The sequence below is a fragment of the Branchiostoma floridae genome, chromosome 12 (assembly GCF_000003815.2).
Source record: "Branchiostoma floridae strain S238N-H82 chromosome 12, Bfl_VNyyK, whole genome shotgun sequence".
NCBI classification, from domain to species: domain Eukaryota; kingdom Metazoa; phylum Chordata; class Leptocardii; order Amphioxiformes; family Branchiostomatidae; genus Branchiostoma; species Branchiostoma floridae.
In genome coordinates, this window is record NC_049990.1 from 10402953 (window position 1) to 10421924 (window position 18972).

Below are 18972 nucleotides of genomic sequence, written 5' to 3' on the forward strand. Positions count from 1 at the left end.
TTAATTTTATATCAAGTCATTTTCCAGTAATCCATATGGCGGACCCCAGTCTGGTAACTCTGGGAATGTGCAGATGATTCCAGTGGTGCCATGGCCAGTAGCAGAAGTTTGCCGGGGTACAGAGAGTTGGGTGCACAACAAAGCACATTTCAACAGTGCAGGAGTGGGTGCTGAGGATTGCAAGAACAAAACAATCAAAGTACCAGGCCTAGGGGAGTTGATTAGCCAGGGTACAGAGACTCAGGTGCACAATACACTACAATATTCTAACAGTGCAGGATCCCGTGCTGAGGATGGCCATTACAAGTTTGATTTCAAAATCAAGGTATCAGCAAATCCAGAGTCACTTGGCCAGATTAAAGAGACTCAGGTGCACAACACAGTACATTCCAACAGTGCAGGAGAGGGTGCTGAGGATTGCAAGAACAATATCACAGTGCCAGAAGAGTTGATTGGCCAGGGCATGGAAACTAAGGAGGGTATAGAAATTCAGGTGCACAACACAGCACATTCCAACAATGCAGGAGAAGGTGCTGAGGATTGCAAGAACAATATCACAGAACCAGGGGAGATGATTGGCCAGGGTATAGAAACTAAAGAGGGTATAGAGACTAAGATGCACAACACAGTACATTCTAACAGTGCAGGAGAGGGTACTGAGGATGACATTGGCAAGAACAATATCATAGCACAAGCAGAGTTGATTGGCCAGGGTACAGAAACTAAGGTGCACAACATAGCACATTCCAACAGTGCAGGAGAGGGTGCTGAGGACTGTAAGAGCAATATCACAGTACAAACAAATTTGATTGGTCACGGTATAGAAACTAAGGAGGATATAGAAACTAAGGTTCACAACACAGTAGGACTAGGAGAGGGTGCTGATGATTGCAAGAACAATATCACAGTACAAGCAGAGTTGATCGGTCAGGGTAAAGAAACTAAAGTGCACAGCACAGTCCATTCCCACAGTGCAGAAGAGGGTGCTGAGGATTGCAAGAACAATATCACAGTACCAGTGGAGATGACTGGTCTGGGTATAGAAACTAGGGAGGGTATAGAGACCCAGGTGCATAACACAGTCCATTCCCACAGTGCAGAAGAGGGTGCTGAGGATTGCAAGAACAATACCACAGAACCAGTGGAGATGACTGGTCTGGGTATAGACACTATAGAAACTAAGAGTAAGATGCACAACACAGTACATTCCCACAGTGCAGTAGAGGATGTCCAGCTCAAGCTTGATTTCAAGATCACAGTACCAGCAGATCTGGAGTCGATTGGTCAGGTTAAGGAGACTCAGGTGCACAACACAGTACCTTCCAACAGAGCAGAGAATGTTCTGAGAATGGTCAGCTGTGCTGAGAATGGTCAGCTCAAAATCACTGTACCAGCCGATCCAGAGTCACTTGGCCAGGTTACAGAGACTGAGGCACACAACACACTACTTTCCCAGACTAGTACTAGTGCTGAAGACTGTACTGAGGATGGCTGGCACAAAATCACAGTACGTACAGAGCTTAATGGGTGTGTGTGTGTGTGTGTGTGTGGGGGGGGGGGGGGGGGTGAGTGGGTGGGTGAGTGGATTGGTTGCTTGAGTGAGTGAGTGAATGACTGAGTGTGAGTGAATGAATGAATGTTTAACATGTCTATTTAACATGTTTATTTAATGCCCAGCCTGCATGGGCACAGAAACTAGAAAACATTGTGTAGATTGACAACAAATGCATAATTGACTTGCGTTGTTGTTTGTCACTTTAGGTACTTCATGGAAAGAAATATGACAAGGAGTTGTTAACATTTCTGCTGAAGACAATGTGCCCAGTACCATTCCAGTTTACAGACGTAAGTTTAAGTTTTTAAACATAGAATGTTGAAATGTACAATGTTAGAATCATGGTAGAATGTTCATGGAATGTGTGTAAAGAGACTTTTTTGTAATTGTCAACTGTACTTTAGACTCAACCTTTTCTTGGAACATACTTTCAGTTCCACTATGTCAAGTCTCGTCACATGGTTTTCTACGTTCCTGACAAGGCCACAGCCGACGACCTCCAAAGTCTCAGCAGGAAAATCAAGACAAGGAATGGCAAGGTAAAGCCATGTAGTTTGGGCATGATGAAAATAAGAAATATTTTACCCTTTCCATTGAAAAAAAGCAAAGTAAGTACTAGTTGTTACATTGACCTGAGCTAAAGGCAGGGCAGGGCATAGTACATCTTACACAATAAAAGTTAAAGCCCTATTGATTTGGAACAAAAATGTCTTCTAGATTTTAGACTTGGGTCTGTAATAGCAAATTTGTTCTAGCAGTGCCACTGTCAACCCTTGAACGTAAATATTTTCCAAAAAGTATGATTATAATACCATATTATCATTTATTACTTTTTTTACTAACATGATGAAGTGGTCATCATGTGTATGTGATGACAATAAACTTTTTGTGCCTTGTCCATTTACACACTAAATCAACATTGTTTTCCCCCTTAATTTTTAGCTTGTTATCGTTGCCAATCCTGAATTACCTAGAAGTCTCCAGGCTATGGACCAGGCTACAATGGAGGCAATCAAAGTAAGATCTTACTAGTAATTCCACACATCATATCAGTTAGGTCTTTATCCACTCAAGTGACTATGATGTAAGTATTGTCCATCATGCTGGTTGTATACACCCCGGGATTATTGATGCTGCTTCAGTACTTTAAATTCACATATTTTTCCTCATGTGCTGTATTATGGAATCCGATAGAATTATGAGAGTTCATGTTATCTGTAAAAAAATGTCCAAAGACTTGCAAAGAGTAGGAAGAAAGTAAATCTCTTGCTAGTCTTGACATTAGTGGACTAAAGTTCAAAGCTACATTGTATTCTATTTTTTTTTGAGTCTGAGTTTACATAATTTTCTTTTTGCAATGCAGCTTACTAGTAACTATATTTTGGTCTGTTTTGACAGCTGTGCATTCTGAAGAGATTTGATGCTGCCACCTCAACACTCAACCTGAGCAATCTGTATTGGGACACTGGTAAGACTGGTTTGTACTATTCATCACAATTTATAAATCATTGAAACAATTTTATGTCTGGGAATGCTAGATCCAATGACTCCATAGAAATTATTTTTCTTTATAATTATAGTATCTCTACTACATGTATGGTGCACTCATAGTCATATAGTGTACATGAATTAAAGGCATCATATTCATTATAATCATTTAAATATACATGTACTTGTGTTTCTTTATAATAAAGTATTTTTCTTTCATAAGTTCATCTTCCAATACAGATGAACTTTCATGCTGAGTACTTTAACATGTTTATAAAGTCATTTTTGACACAATTTGTACCAACAGAACTACAAGCACAGGACATCCATGTGGTCCTGAACCAGAAGTTTTACATGAACTCTGTCATTTCAATCATCATGGAGATTGTGCCAGTGGTGAGTCATTATTCTTAATGATATGTTTGTAATAATTCTCAAAATGATATCGATACTTACAGGAAATATTTCTTGCCTAGCTTTTCAAATCCATTGTCAAGCACCATTCCTTTCCATGTATTTATACCACACTACTCTAGTGGACTTTAAACTCATTGCATGTACATGTACTTCAACTATAAGCATACTAGTCATGTCAAGGTGTTTTGGCTTTTGTACCAGGCTGGGAAGAAAACAGTTTATATATTTGCATGCTTGTGAGTGAGCTTCTGATATCCAGATATTCATTTTCTACTGACATCATATATATTCAATAGTCTATTATAATTATCAATTAATTAAATCTATAAAATTTCATACATATTATTCCAGAGGTAAAGGATATCAGTTTGAAATAGCCTTTGCTGTGAAAATGTCCTGTTTTTCAGATTGATCACCTTGACATCAGTAACAATAGACTGTACAACCTGAACAGCCTGGCAGACTTAGTCTCCATCAGAGAGGGTGTCACCTCCTTGAACCTTTCTCAGAATCAGGTAGGGCATGTAAATGTGGTTACTTTTTTGTTAGTTTTATTTTGCATCAGGAGGTTTGAGAAATATTTTGAATTTGCAGTTAAAACAATTGTAGTACACTTGGCATGGAGAAGGATTGAATAGATAGTACATTTACTTTGTGTTGGTTTTGTTTTGCGTTAGGTTTTGGTGATACTTTGAAGGAAGGATTGAATGAATGAGTGTATGCATTTGTAGTCATACAAGGCAGAGTATTCACAAGGGTTAGAGAGGTCCCCATGAAAACCGCAAAATTGCACTATTTGATATAATTCCTCTTCTTATCCTACCAACTACAGAGTTAATAATTTATTGTTTAACTGTTTATTATCATTACCTCAGCTTGAAATTGATTTCTTATCTAATTGTCTTTAGCATTATGCATTGATAGGATTATACCAGTCCTGTAGTAATCTTTAAGGTAGTAACATGAAAAACTAAATGCTTTATTTTTCAGTTAAAGTGTGTTTCTGAACTGGACAAGATCAAGGCTTGGAACCTGACTATGCTCTGGATGAATGACAACCCATTGTGGAACAATTACTTTGAACCCTCTACCTATTTCAGGTGAGAACTGGCTGGTATAACACTTGATGGGGGCTGGTCCTATAACACTTCGAAAGTTTGACGTGTTATTGAAGAACATTAGACTTAGTAGTGTGCTGGAGGGCATCGTGTTTCCATAGTCAGATATTCATGGCAAGGACAGGATTGACTGCACTTAATATTACTCACAGTTTTAAATGTGGACTGGTAACAAGTACCTTTGGAGGTTTCGATGCATTATACAGATCTGCTGCTATACATCTGAGTCAGTATTTGATGGGTCAATCCATTTGTCAATAAATCTTAGATATCCAGGTAACATTCAGCATACAAAATAAAACAGGCAAGTAGATGAATTAATGATAAGTCTTCAGATTTGCTTTAATATTGATAAGAAAATATTCATCATGAACAGATGATCATAGTGCTGTTTTGTAGCTTTAGGACTCCAGTGAAGCTTAGCCTAACAAAGCTCAGAGGTTGTGTGTTCTAAACCAAACTTGTATCTCCCCTGTAGCGATGTGAGGAAACGGTTCCCAAACATAGTCAGGCTGGTGAGTTGGTACATTCACAACTCTTGCTGAATACTTTTGAACTAACTTCTTTCTCTGAGTCAGTATGTTAATAGGAATGCCATTATTAGAATGTGCACAATATGCACTATAAGACGTGGGTACTTTTGATTTATTGTCTCCTTTAAGTCATCTGATTTAGGTTGCAGTTTTATATAAGATGCAATTAGAATATTCCACAAGCATACAGAAACTGTTGATAACCCTTATTTTGGTATAAGAGCCACCTAGCACCTGCAATGTTTTATTAAATTCAATAGGACATGTGAAATGTGTGTAATAATGGTTGTGTTCTACATCTCTTCACAGGATGGACATGTGTACTCAGTGCCAACTGAATCATAGTATCAATAGCACATTTGCATCAACTTCCTGTCGTTCCACTGGATGTGCCAAGTTCAGGAGTTGTTGACTGATCATGTTTATTGGTTTATTTGTTGTTTAATGGTTAATTGACTACATCATTAATTAAGACTTCACCATGCAATTTCTGAACTAGGTTTGTTACTCAGTGCAAAATGGGCATGTTCCCTTATATGTTTGTCATAAACAATGAATATACATGGCCTCAATTGGTTATTATTGGTAATCATGGTAAATTCGTTGTCAGCCCTACAACTTCAGATATGGCTAAATAGTCCTTTTTGACATTGGCAGTCTCTGCCACGTACAACACATTCTGTAAGCTGATTCTGTTCGTGTTGCAGTTAACTTTTCTGCACTGCAAATAAATCTGGCTTCTCTTGAAACGAGGAATCATACTTATTTCAAAGTCAATCTATTCTACTATGATAATTGGGAAGTCAACAAGTTACACTGGTCACCTTAAACATGAGTTATATTCCATACTTCAACTATTTTGTTTCTGGATTGTGTCATGACATTGTGTAAAGTCTTGACTCACAAGATAATACATTGCAATAACATCTGATTCAATACATACAGCATTTTGATTACCTGAATGAAAATGGAAGACCGTTTTTTGTGCGTGTGTGTGTGTTGTGTGTGTGTGTGTATTTGTGGTCATCATAACATTTAAACCTCTGTATGGACTGTAATGACATTTGGTACAATATATGCAGGAAGGGGTTGGGAAGATGAAATTCAAGGTTTATATTGGGCCCCCTGGTGTGTGACATTGGTACTGCAACATAAGTTCTGGTTTCGTATCTTTTACGCATGGACATGCAATGATCTTGATATTTTTGTGACAAAATTAGCTTTTGAAGTAAGAAAGTTGTGTAGGTTTTGGTCCTCTATCAGATTGCTTTGAAACTGCAGGAGAGTTTTTGTAAACATTTGTAGGGGACAAGGAACAAAACGAGTTTTCATGATATGCTACATACAAGACAGAAATGATAGCAAGATTTAAGGTCATCAAATATTTGAAGCGTGACCTTTCAGTGTTGCAGCAGATTTAGGCCCCACCCACCCGTCGCCATCCATGTATGGTAGGGGAGGACATATTACCCAGTGGGACCAAATACATGTCACAGCCAACAACGGCCTTGACAGTAGGCCAAGTACCATTTCATTGGACAGCGATCGCACTGAGACCTAAACTGGATTAAAGCAACCCTTGACGTTATCATTTGAGTATCCAAGGCAAAATATCTGAAAGTATGACTGAAAGACAACGAAACACAAACTTAAACAAAGAGGTGAGAGATTCGTTTTAATCTGGTATGAACAGAATTGATTGTACCGTCGGATCGCTTGGCCGTAGCCTGGTCGCCACCCTAGTGGAATGGACACCTACAAGTAGCAATGTCGAAAATCCTGAATATTATGCTCACTGACCCTTGAGGAAATGACCCTACGGTGCACTGGTGAAAGTGTGATATAACCTCATTGACCCCATTTAGATACCATGACTCATCAACGTGACATCAAAGATATCCAAACAAAATCATTTACAGCAACCCTTTGCCTGAAGGCAACGTTAACAGTTTTAATTGAGTCTAAGCATAATAATATCGATGTTTCATATATATATATAAAGCATTAAGAGTATTTTACCCTGTCAGGCCAGTTCAACATTTTGGTGCTATTTTTCTCCCTTGCTGACCTTAAGGAATCCGTGCACAGTGCACCTGAGGCGATCACGTAGTCAGATGTTCACCGCGCACCAAATTGTCTCTGCCGCCGGGCAGACCTTGCTGAACCCCAGTACCATGACGTGCAAGCCACCAGCTCAAGGAAACGTCACAGTTCCCACGGAGTTTTAGGACCCAAAAATCGATCTACAGGAACGAGTAAATACCTGGCCAGTAACTATAAGATATCCGTGCGGTTCTCAACTTTGAGATGTGTTTCGTGAAGTTCTGAAGAGTCGGCGACTACTTTGTGGGGAAGGTGAACGGGAAAAGTGGTATGGCGGCTTTGTGTTGACCATGACAAGTCAAGCGTTATACATTACATGTGAATATTTGGCAATGGCGATCAAGTCCTTTATGGCTTAAAACAACCACCATTTTGGAGGAGACCGCTTTTCCGTGGACGTTTCGTGACTCGTGGGATTGTTGAGGTGATGATTATATTGATTTTTGTATTGTCTGTGGCTGTGGACACTTCAGTTTACGGCCAAACAATTGTTCGCGATGGCGCTGCCACAAGTACGCCTACACCACTTTGGTCGTCATCCAAACCACAGGCAGGTGTCACTAGTAGGGCCACAGCGTCATCTTATAACAGAACTACCATCATCCGTACAGTCTCTACTGACAGAAATACTGCAGCTGATACTGCAGTTTCTGCTAAAACTAGAACTACACCTTTGGTGAACCGTTTACAGTCTACCACAAGGTCCAGTCGCAGATTGATATCAACCGAAGTCACCCGAACGTCTAGGAAGGTCTTGCCGAACAGAACTACGGGGATGCTTTTTAGGGGATCCGATACGACAACGAGAAGACTAACCCACCGACAACAGGCTACCGAATCAAGTCTTGCGACTATAAGGTTAATTACAACAAGTTCGACAATCTCTTCCGCCCCAACGACCGCAAAACCCTCAACTACGAAAATGGTGAATCCTACAACAAAGTCTTCCACACCCCAGCCATATACTACATCAATACGAGGTATCATCGAACGACAGACCACCGACACAAATTCCAACACCGCACCAAGAAAAACTACCCGCCGGCGACACACAACCGACCCCAGTCGACGGACGACGAAAATTCCGACGACGAATATCGCAGACTCGACTGCCTCGCTGAAATTATCGTCTGCGGCTCTTGATCCAACTGTGACAAACACAAGTGGACGCAATTCCATAGGCTTTAGTCGAATAAGTACAACTGAAGTTGTAGAGACGACCACAACGCCCGTCTCTACCACCCCGCTCGACCCTACCCGAATGATTCCCGACACATATGTCTGGAACCAAAGGAACAGACACATCTACCCCAACCCACGGACAGAACCCACACGATGTCGAAGGACCGGCCCTTCTTGGGTCTGCGATCCTAGTGGATTGTTCACTACTGAGCAAGGTAAAGTTACAACATATTCTTGTAGCACTGTGTGTCACCTTAGAAAGCTTTGAATATGCTTATTTGTGTGTGAAAGTAAGGTGTAATTTCTGCCTAAGCACCAACTTGGTATTAAGTGTTAATAAAGTGTAACGTTACATATTACCATTAACTTGTGGTTACAAATAAGAAACAGTCTTAACTAAGGCTAAACAATGGGATTTTCAGAAATCACCGCATTGACCTGTTATTCAACAGTTGTCCTCCGGCAGTTTTGTGAACTGTAATTATGGTCGTTGACTTGGCGACCTTAATTGACGCACTCTTAAACTAAAAGGGCAAAATATCACCAGGCTTGATCATTTTCTGATCTCAGTCAAGTACCTCTCCTGTACTTTCCACGCTCGTGTAAATAGTATCCCAGGGTAACACTAAATTGGTGTCCAATAGAAAAAAAGAGAGGGGGGGTGTGTGTGATCCAGAGAAGGGCAATTGACCGGGACCTTGCAGAGATGGGTTGCGGATGGGAGGGGGGCTCTATGGACAGCAAATAAAAAGACTGTAGAAGCCACTGAAACCTGACTCTGTGCTAAGCATACGACAAGAATAATTATGTGTGTGCTGTGCATTTGTATATGTGAGCATGTGCGAATTGTGTGTGTGTGTGTGTGTGTGTGTGTGTGTGTGTGTGTGTGTGATTGTGCCTTTAATTTTACCTGTGTTTATATGCCTCTTCCTATGTGTGGCTGTGTGTGTGTTGTTTGTGAGTGCGTGAGCATATGTGAGCCGGTGTGTGTGTCCTTTTATTTGTGTATCTATGTTCTCGTGTGTGTATGTGGTTGTGTTTCCTGTTCTGTTCTGCTTTTCATTTCATTTCATTTCATTCATTCATTCGTTCATTTATTTATTCATTCCCGTCACCTCTTACAGTTGACGAACTAGACGACATCTTGACATCGACTTCATTGCAAAGTGAATGTCCCTGTAACGAACACTGTCATCACCGTACCTACGGGTTTGTGGTCACACTGGCCATTCACTACCGATACGACCCGTGAGTACACACCATACGCTTCTTTCAGGGTTGATCACGAGGACGCATGTATTGTGCCAGGCATTTGCAAATAGGCGCAAACCAGCGCCAGTTGCCCCAATGTGTCATCCGAAATTGCGAATTTGTCCTAAATAGTCCATTTAATAAAGGCAAAATCAAAGTCGCAATTGCATGTAGTAAAATGGCGCAAATGGTCGACACAAATTGGCTCAAAGTGACGAAAACCAGTGAACATCCCTTAAGAGCTGATGTCTGTAAAAACCAAGCAAAATCAGAAAAAGTTGGCCAAACTCAAAAAATCGATTTTCCTTAAATTTTGTGTGGTGGTAGGGCCTTGGTCCAAACCTACAAAAATGGCAAAGTTTTAGATCTGCGGTCACCGGTTGCCATGGCAACGGCCATTTTTCAAAATGGCGGATTTTCACCAAGAGAAGGCCTTGGTCGCGTCCAAAATAGGCCTCCTTTGGACTCCTGTAGCCCCCACAAATTAACAGATATTTTATTGATTCTCGGATATGTTATTACCCATATTCTAATGAAAAAAATGATATATAGTGATGCTCAAAATGTTTTTGTAGTGAGGTGCAGCAGATGTTTGAAAATGATGTGTTTTCGTGAATTTCCAAAATTGACAAAAATCAATTTTTTGACCATTTTTATTGACCATTAGCTCATTTACAGGCAAATCAATTTGCTTGATTTTTGGCACAGTTATAGTTTGAACCTTTGTATACATCATATGTAAAAAAAAGTTTGGGCCTTTTACGTATCGAACCGTGGTGGCCCCGAGAGTAAACCAATATTTCCATTTCAAGAAAATCGTAACCATAGAATTATTCCTGGAAAAACAGTCATAGCTTACCAAAAATGAATTTCAGTTTCATGTTATGTAGCAGAGGAACTTACCTATCACTTATAAAAGCAGGGTTGTTCTAGATTTTTTTATAATTGCCTTTAAAATGATTTTATTGAGTTTTTTTTGTCATTTTTAGACCAAAAAATGTATATTTTGGCCCAAGCACCCTGGTATTGCAACCAAATGACCTGAAATTTGGTATAGGAATGTCCTGGACAAGTACACAGATGGATTGATAACTGGTTTGCCATGTAATAGAACAAAATGCTGAATTTGGTGACTTTTTTGTGGCATTTTCGGCCCAAAAAGTACATTTTTGGCCCCTGTACCCTGGTTTTACAACCGAATGCCCTGAAATTTGGTATAGGAATGCCCTGGACACATGCGCACATAGATTCAATAACCATTTTGGCATACTGTTCAACAAAATGCTTAATTTTGTGATTTTTGGTTTATTTTTTTCCAAAAAAAGTACATTTTTGGCTCCCATACCCTGGTTTTACAAGCAATGCCCTGAACATACATGTATGCGCACATGGATTCAATAACATGTTTTGCATACAGTACAACAAAATGCTTTATTTTGAACTTTTTGCCATTCTTTTTTCCCAAAATCATTTTCGCTCCTGTTCCCTGGTTTTCCAAGTAAATAACCGGTAAAAATTTGGTATAGGAGCGCCTTGGAAATGGCTTTTATAGCCCGTTTTTGCATACAGTGCAACAAAACGCTTAATGTTGTACTTTTGGGTCATTGTTTTACCCAAAGTACATTTCTGGCTCCTGTTCCCTATTAGGCATTACAGGCAAATGACCTCCTAGACGCCTGTAACCCCCACAAAGTAAGAGATATTCTATTGATTCCCGTATATGTTATTACCCATATTTAGTAATAAGAAAAGTGATATAAAGTTATACTCGAAAGTTTTTTGTAGTGAGGTGCAGCAGATGTTAAAAGATGACGTGTCTTTGTAAATTGCCAAAAAGTTTCAGAATTTCAGATTATTTAGTTGGAAAAACAGGGTACAGGAGCCAAAATGTTTTTTTGGGGGGGGGTAAAAAAAATGACAAAAAACACACAAAATTCATCATTTTGCTGTACTGTATGACAAGCATTCGGCTCGAAACCGAGAGGTGGCGGGTTCGAATCCGACTGCTGTGTCACCGATCTTGTGCCCTTGGGAAAGGCACTTTACATGACTTTCCTCACTTAACTCAGGTTTAAATGAGTATCTAGCTTCGGCATCTCAAAGATGTCCACGTTCAAGGTTCAAGGTTCTAGCTTCGGCTAGTGGCCTTGGCGGGGCTTTGTGGCCGAGACAAGCCTTAGGGGCATGTTCGGGCATGACGCACCCGCCATGACACACGAGTTGCGCGATCGGGGGTAGGAGGAACCCCTCACATCCTTGGTCGGAAGTCCTCCTAGGAGACGGAAACTCCAAATAATAAACCTGCATCTGCTGAGGCCGTCTTACGTGGCAAACAGTTCTGTCCCTGTATGACTTAGTGCGCCAGTAGACGAGAGGGTGGAGAAGGGAGTGCACACCCCTCCTTCACCTTAAAAATAGTCACGTGCAGGCCAGGCAGACTGGTCGTCTAATCAACCTTTTCTGCCTACCATTGATCTTCGGATACGAAGAAACAGCCATCATCATGCCAAAATTATTATTGACTCTATGTGCGCATGTGTCCAGGGCATTTCCATACCAAATTTCAGGTCATTTAGTTCTAAAACCAGGGTTCAATGGGCCAAAAATGTACTTTTGGCGCCAAAAATTACAGAAAGAGCCAAAAATGTACTTTGGGTAAAACAATGACCAAAAATTACAACATTACGCGTTTTGTTGCACTGTATGCAAAAACGGGTTATAAAAGCCATTCCCAAGGCGCTCCTATACCAAATTTTTACCGGTTATTTACTTGGAAAACCAGGGAACAGGAGCGAGAAATGATTTTGGGAAAAAAGAATGGCAAAATGTTCAAAATAAAGCATTTTGTTGTACTGTATGCAAAACATGTTATTGAATCCATGTGCGCATACATGTATGTTCAGGGCATTGCTATACCGAATTCCAGGTCATTCATCAGTTGTAAAACCAGGGTATGGGAGCCAAAAATGTACTTTTTTGGGAAAAAATTAAGCATTTTGTTGAACAGTATGCCAAAATGGTTATTGAATCTATGTGCGCATGTGTCCAGGGCATTCCTATACCAAATTTCAGGGCATTCGGTTGTAAAACCAGGGTACAGGGGCCAAAAATGTACTTTTTGGGCCGAAAATGCCAAAAAAGTCACCAAATTCAGCACTTTGTTCTATTACATGGCAAACCAGTTATCAACCCATGTGTGTACTTGTCCAGGACATTCCTATACCAAATTTCAGGTCATTTGGTTGCAATACCAGGGTGCTTGGGCCAAAATATACATTTTTTGGTCTAAAAATGACCAAAAAAACTCAATAAAATCATTTTAAAAGCAATTATAAAAAAAATCTAGAACAACCCTGCTTTTGTAAGTGATAGGTAAGTTCCTCTTCTACATAACATGAAACTGAAATTCATTTTTGGTAAGCTATGACTGTTTTTCCAGGAATAATTCTATGGTTACGATTTTCTTGAAATGGAAATATTGGTTTACTCTCGGGGCCACCACGGTTCGATACGTAAAAGGCCCAAACTTTTTTTTACATATGATGTATACAAAGGTTCAAACTATAACTGTGCCAAAAATCAAGCAAATTGATTTGCCTGTAAATGAGCTAATGGTCAATAAAAATGGTCAAAAAATTGATTTTTGTCAATTTTGGAAATTCACGAAAACACATCATTTTCAAACATCTGCTGCACCTCACTACAAAAACATTTTGAGCATCACTATATATCATTTTTTTCATTAGAATATGGGTAATAACATATCCGAGAATCAATAAGATATCTGTTAATTTGTGGGGGCTACAGGAGTCCAAAGAAGGCCTATTTTGGACGCGACCAAGGCCTTCCCTTGCTGAAAATCCGCCATTTTGAAAAATGGCCGTTGCCATGGCAACCGGTGACCGCAGATCTAAAACTTTGCCATTTTTGTAGGTTTGGACCAAGGCCCTACCACCACACAAAATTTAAGGAAAATCGATTTTTTGAGTTTGGCCACCCTATGCTTGGTTTTTACAGACAGAGCCTCTTAATCATTGCAAATCTCTTCTTTGCTAAATCTACAATCTTTGCACATTGCTTTAGTGTTGCAATTATCTTGCATCGAAAGTGAGAATGTGACCATTTTGTTTGTCTTCTTTGGCCCCATACGGAAATGCGTCGCACATCGTGACGGCAAGAGAAAATTGGATCAAATTTACAATGTTGGCTCAATTTCCTAGCGTAGTGTGCCGCGGTCCAGTGAGATATCTTCTTAGCATTCATCATAACGCGTGTATGTCTAGAAAGTACCACCTTGCATAACAATACCGCAAAAAGCCTCATAAAGCTAGTTACTAGTAAGTCATAAAGGGAGGCTAAGATCAAAATTTACCTATACAATCAAAATTTTCATATGGAATCACAATAACAATGGTATATTTCACAAACTGCGCAGCTATTTAATGCGTGAACTATACTGTTCCATGCATTGCGGCTTGGACATGTAAATTATATCAACGCTATTTTTTGTCCGGATACAATACATAAATGTTGATTCAATCTCTAGAAGTTCATAGATAGGGGGTCTAGATGGTACTGAGTTTTGAAAAACAAACAAAATAGACTTAACTTGCTACAAAGATCAATCGAATCATGCTAATAGGTGAATCCAAAAAGAATCATTAACGGTCAATGGTTTTGCACAATGAAGCACATTCTTCTGGTAGGTGGGTTCCCATGACACTGGGGTTAATGCACTTACGATTACCCCATGTTGCCATATGTGGCTGTTGTTATGTGTTAGTCTCACAAAACCATTTAAAGTTAAGTCTTCCGTTACTTATTCGTCGTACGATGGGTCTACAACGGCATTCCCAGGATAGTCGTGGACGTGTCGTGTAAACTTCAGCAGTCGGAAGAGAAGGTTGTTGTGGATAATCATTGACGGTTGTACCAACTGCCTCCTTAAAAATTCCAAGAAAAAATGTCGTACAAAAATGACGTTGCCTGTTGAAGATTTGTACATTTGAAGAAAAAAAGGGTAAAATTGCCACCAAAGTCACCAAAGTCGATGAATAATAAGTCAAAATGTTGTTTATTGGATTCCTTTCTAATTATTTCCTGCATGTCAGCGCATGCCTGGGGCACGTTTGGTGATACATTCCAAGCAGAGGTCGTGTTTCCTGTCAGAAAAAGACGGCATATAAGAGAAAGGTCACAATTTCCCCCATCAACCTCTGCTTGGAGAGTAGTTTGATGGGGAAAATCGTGACCGTTTCTTACATGTACATGCCGTCTTTTTCTGTCAGTTGTTGGGGGTATGCCTGGCAGAAGAAGACGGCATATAAAGAGAGAGCTCACAATTTCCCCATCAACTTCTGCTTGGAGAGTGGTTTGATGGTGAAAATCGTGACCTTTTCTTACATGCTGTTTTTTTTCTGTCAGTTGGTGGGTATTGCTGACAGAAAAATCTGCACGTGAGAAAAAGCTCACGATTTCCCCCATATAGCTCTATAACGTTAGCTACTTGGGGAGTAGTTTTGTGACACGTTTGTATCGTCTGCAGACACGTTTGTACCATCTGCAGCTCACGATTTCCCCATCAACCTTTGCTTAGAGAGTAGTTTGATGGGGAAAATCGTGACCTTTTCTTACATACCGTCATTTTCTGTCAGTTGATGGGGATATCTGACAGAAAAAAACGGCATATAAAGAGAGAGCTCACAATTTCCCCCATCAACCTTTGCTTGGAGAGTGGTTTGATGGGGAAAATCGTGATCCTTTTTTACATGCCATCTTTTTCTGTCAGTTGGTGGGATAACTGACGAAAAAGGCGACATGGAAGAAAAAGCTCACGATTTTTTCCCGCCAACCTCTGTTTGGAGAGTAGTTTTGTGACACGTTTGTATCGTCTGCAGCCATCCGAACCAGACGGCGCCGTTCACGCGCCACCTGCGGAATGCCGAGCTGAGTGCAGGCACGTGTGGAGAGGACACGGTAGTGAGCTACGACTTCAGCAGGAAAATGGTACATTCCAGTGTCTTACTGGGTAAAGTGCCCTTAGAATTAATCACGAAAAATATGTAACTGCATTTGATAAAAGAATAGATATAAAGTATACTTCTTTGCGCTCTCTAAATTGCAGTTAAATATTCTTCTTCATGATGCATTACATGACAGCAACTGGCCTTATACTGATATAAAACTTAAACTGTGATGTCAGCAAACAAAAAGTTACACCATCATCCAATTTGTAACGGCATAAAAATGGAATCATCGCACTATTCTAGTGTGTTTGTAGTCGTGTGTGTCCACTGTTCCGTAATGATGAACCTAAGTACGAAAAAAAACCTTCAGAAGTAAAAAACAAATTTCCAAAAACAACTAGAGTCTTCAAGGAGGTATGATATCATGTAGTTTTATTTCATTTGATTTTTGTCGAATAAGGATTTATAGTACAACAACTTTACCTCTGTTCTCAGCTCAACATCTCAACTGGCTTAGTGGCCTTCCAGACCCTGACAGACCAGCTCTCGGACACACTCATGGCTCCGTACCTGGCAGATCTCACAAGTCTGGACGCGGAGAGAAATTTCATCGGTATAAAGGGATTCTTAACAATAGTCAAGACGGTATGTTCCTTCTGGTTTATTTGTTTGGAAAGAAAAATATGTGGCAGTAGGACTAGATGTCTGAATTACCATTGCTCAATATGATACTTTCGGTAGCGTTATTTGTTTGGAAAGAAAAATTAAGGTTGTCGGACTAGCTGTCTTGAATTTATCACCATTGTTCAATATGATACGTTCGGTAGCGTGACTTTGTTTGCGTGGATTTGTTAATGAATGCTATGTGTGATAAGACGTCATGGTGATATAGATAGATTGTTGTGAAATTTGGTAAAGGGTTAGGTCTTGTGTTATCACGTAAATGGGTCAAGTACCTGTTTTTTTTAGGATTTTCTGAGTTTGTAATGTTATTGTTCTGAACATGCTTCATACTTGCAACGTGATTATATCATGTAATTTGGAAAGAACAGATTTGTTAGATGTGTGTGGATTTTTTTTGGCGTCATGTATTCCTATGTTTCCCCCAGGTGTTTATCGGTACCTACAACCCTCCAGAAATGACAAATTTAGAGCGCCTTTTCATCGCTATCGGCGGGACTGTGGGGTTCCTGGTCGTCTGTTCTCTCTTCTTCTGTCTTATTCTCGGTACCAGGGCCTTTTGGGGCCGCGGTAAGAAAAAGAACTCATCATCGTTCGACTTCGACGACGAAGAGGACAAATATTATGACCCTAAAGTCGAGGGAACCTACATTCCATTCTACCACTTCATTCCAGAAGGAATAGTAGGAAATAAGGTAAAAAAAGAATACTTTTAGGTTACCCTTCTTTTCTTTCCTCTCAGTTGATTTAACTTCTCATAGCCCTCTTCTTCTCACTTTCTTCCGATCTAGGATCCAACATACAACGCACGTTCTATCGGCACCAGAACACCGTTTTTTTCCTACTGAAAGTAAAACTGAAAAGAATTCAATCGATCTGAATCGAATGCATATTTATCCAGTAGTACGTACATGCACATACCGGTAATTGCGATGACATGCAATATGCCCTTTTCATCATTTTGATAGACTATTCTCTTCCTCTTGGTTCCTCCCGTTTTGAATAATATGACAGCATATCTTTCCTTTAAAGCATTAAATGATGCAAAATTAATACATTACTTTGAATTCTCATTGCATTCTTGTTCTTCTATTCTTCGTTTACAACACACAGAAAAGAATGGGGATTTTAGAAATGAACAGCAAGATGAAGCAGACCAAACGTACCCGGGTCATCTCGACTGAGGAGGACGATCCGGAGGTGTACGATGACTTTGACCGCTTCGCGAAGGTCGGTCGGGCCGCCAGGATGTGGAAGAGGCGCGCTCGGAATGCGCGGAAACCCCCGCCACAGCCTCCGCCGCCGCCAGTCGGGAAATTTCAACGCAGTCTAACTACCTGATAACGTCGACAATAGTGTGATATATGACTTTGAATTCCTATAGACTGAACACAATGCTATAAGCATTTAGCTCATCCCTGTGGCTTCGCCAGAAACTTGAAGTAAGGCCACATGTAACGTTATAGCCAGTAAATTTTACTGACCTCAAACAGGTTATCATATAGATATGTAGATTCATGATAATCTGAGATTGCAGAGAAGTACATGCATGTATACTGATAAAATGATACGTTGGTATATTTCTATGAATTTTTATGAAAAAAATCAATGTATAGTGACGTTACCTGGGCATTCATATATGCCAACCACGTTTAGAGCCTCACTAAGTTAGGTATATATAATTTTTAGTATTTCACGCTGTAGAATAGATGAAAGTTAAACGTTTGGGCCCGTCTACGCCTTGATAATTTATTGCACCTACATGTAGCACGTCACACATAACAATAATCATTTCAGTAGGGCTTTCAAAAGTTTAGAACGTCTGTTAACATTTTATGTTTATTTGAACAATGAGGGAGAATGTTGATAAAAAAGAGAAAAAAATATGATATCTTTGAACGGAAGGAAATGATATATATTTTCTCTTCATGTCATATCCGGACGCCAATAATATTAATAAAGACACGTATGTGCTCATAATCTCCAAGCAGACGTTGAGATAGTAGGAATGACTGGAAGTAAAAATACAACGGTAATCTAGCATCTGCTTGGAGATTAACCGTACAATGAGTGTTGTCCTGACATTGTTCTTTCGAGTGTCACAAACTACGTAGTGTTCCTGACGTCATTAATCATCTTCATGCGCCATGCGCATCGTTCATGCGCCATTAAATCTGACTCACCACCGCGACTAGACCCATTTTTATGGACTTCAAGTAATTATATAACTCTAAATGTAGTTGTCAATAAGGTTTGGTTCAACTGACACTTGATGAGGTAAAATTTTCCCAACATGTTCGATCCTTACTTAGCCTGTAATTGGATACAAGAATGTTCGATTTGATACTTAGATTAAAGAAGGCGAGGCCACGTTGTGCTGGAGGGTACGGTACTCAATTATCAAACCAGACAGACCAGTCTTATCTGGTGCGATCAGGTCCTCTTGGCGACCCCATGTTCGTTGCGACCGTGGCAGCCCTGGGAATTGGAACCGCTCATGTTTTTGGAAGCGTCCGTGTGTGTGCGTGTACCTCTGTGTCACCACGATAGCGCATGAAGGCCTAGATAGATTGCATTGATATCTAATGTATGAGTAGATCTTGATAAAACCTCGAAATGATCAGATTTTGGGCCACCTATTGGCTTGTTATGGTACTGCGGAAAAAACTCCCAATTTT

General features: G+C 40.0%; 2 protein-coding genes across 3 annotated transcripts in view; both read left to right on the forward strand.

The window, feature by feature from the left end:
* LOC118427773 overlaps positions 1-5497 on the forward strand; it is an 11169-nt gene extending 5672 nt beyond the window's left edge. For both annotated transcript variants that reach the window (XM_035837699.1, XM_035837700.1), the window contains 10 exons: positions 28-1507; positions 1762-1845; positions 1990-2094; positions 2498-2572; positions 2954-3023; positions 3351-3439; positions 3868-3975; positions 4451-4560; positions 5057-5093; positions 5421-5497. In XM_035837699.1, coding sequence (XP_035693592.1) covers positions 28-1507; positions 1762-1845; positions 1990-2094; positions 2498-2572; positions 2954-3023; positions 3351-3439; positions 3868-3975; positions 4451-4560; positions 5057-5093; positions 5421-5456 — 2194 coding nt within the window. In that variant the 3' untranslated portion in view covers positions 5457-5497. The remainder of the gene's footprint in view (positions 1-27; positions 1508-1761; positions 1846-1989; positions 2095-2497; positions 2573-2953; positions 3024-3350; positions 3440-3867; positions 3976-4450; positions 4561-5056; positions 5094-5420) is intronic.
* A 2624-nt stretch (positions 5498-8121) lies between these two features.
* Positions 8122-17602, forward strand: LOC118428334 (the record flags this gene model as incomplete). Its single annotated transcript, XM_035838389.1, is given in 6 exon segments — positions 8122-8611; positions 9521-9644; positions 15545-15653; positions 16109-16258; positions 16723-16989; positions 17408-17602. Coding segments are annotated over 6 exon segments (1320 nt in total), but the record flags the coding sequence as incomplete, so codon positions are not given.
* Positions 17603-18972: the final 1370 nt, after the last annotated feature.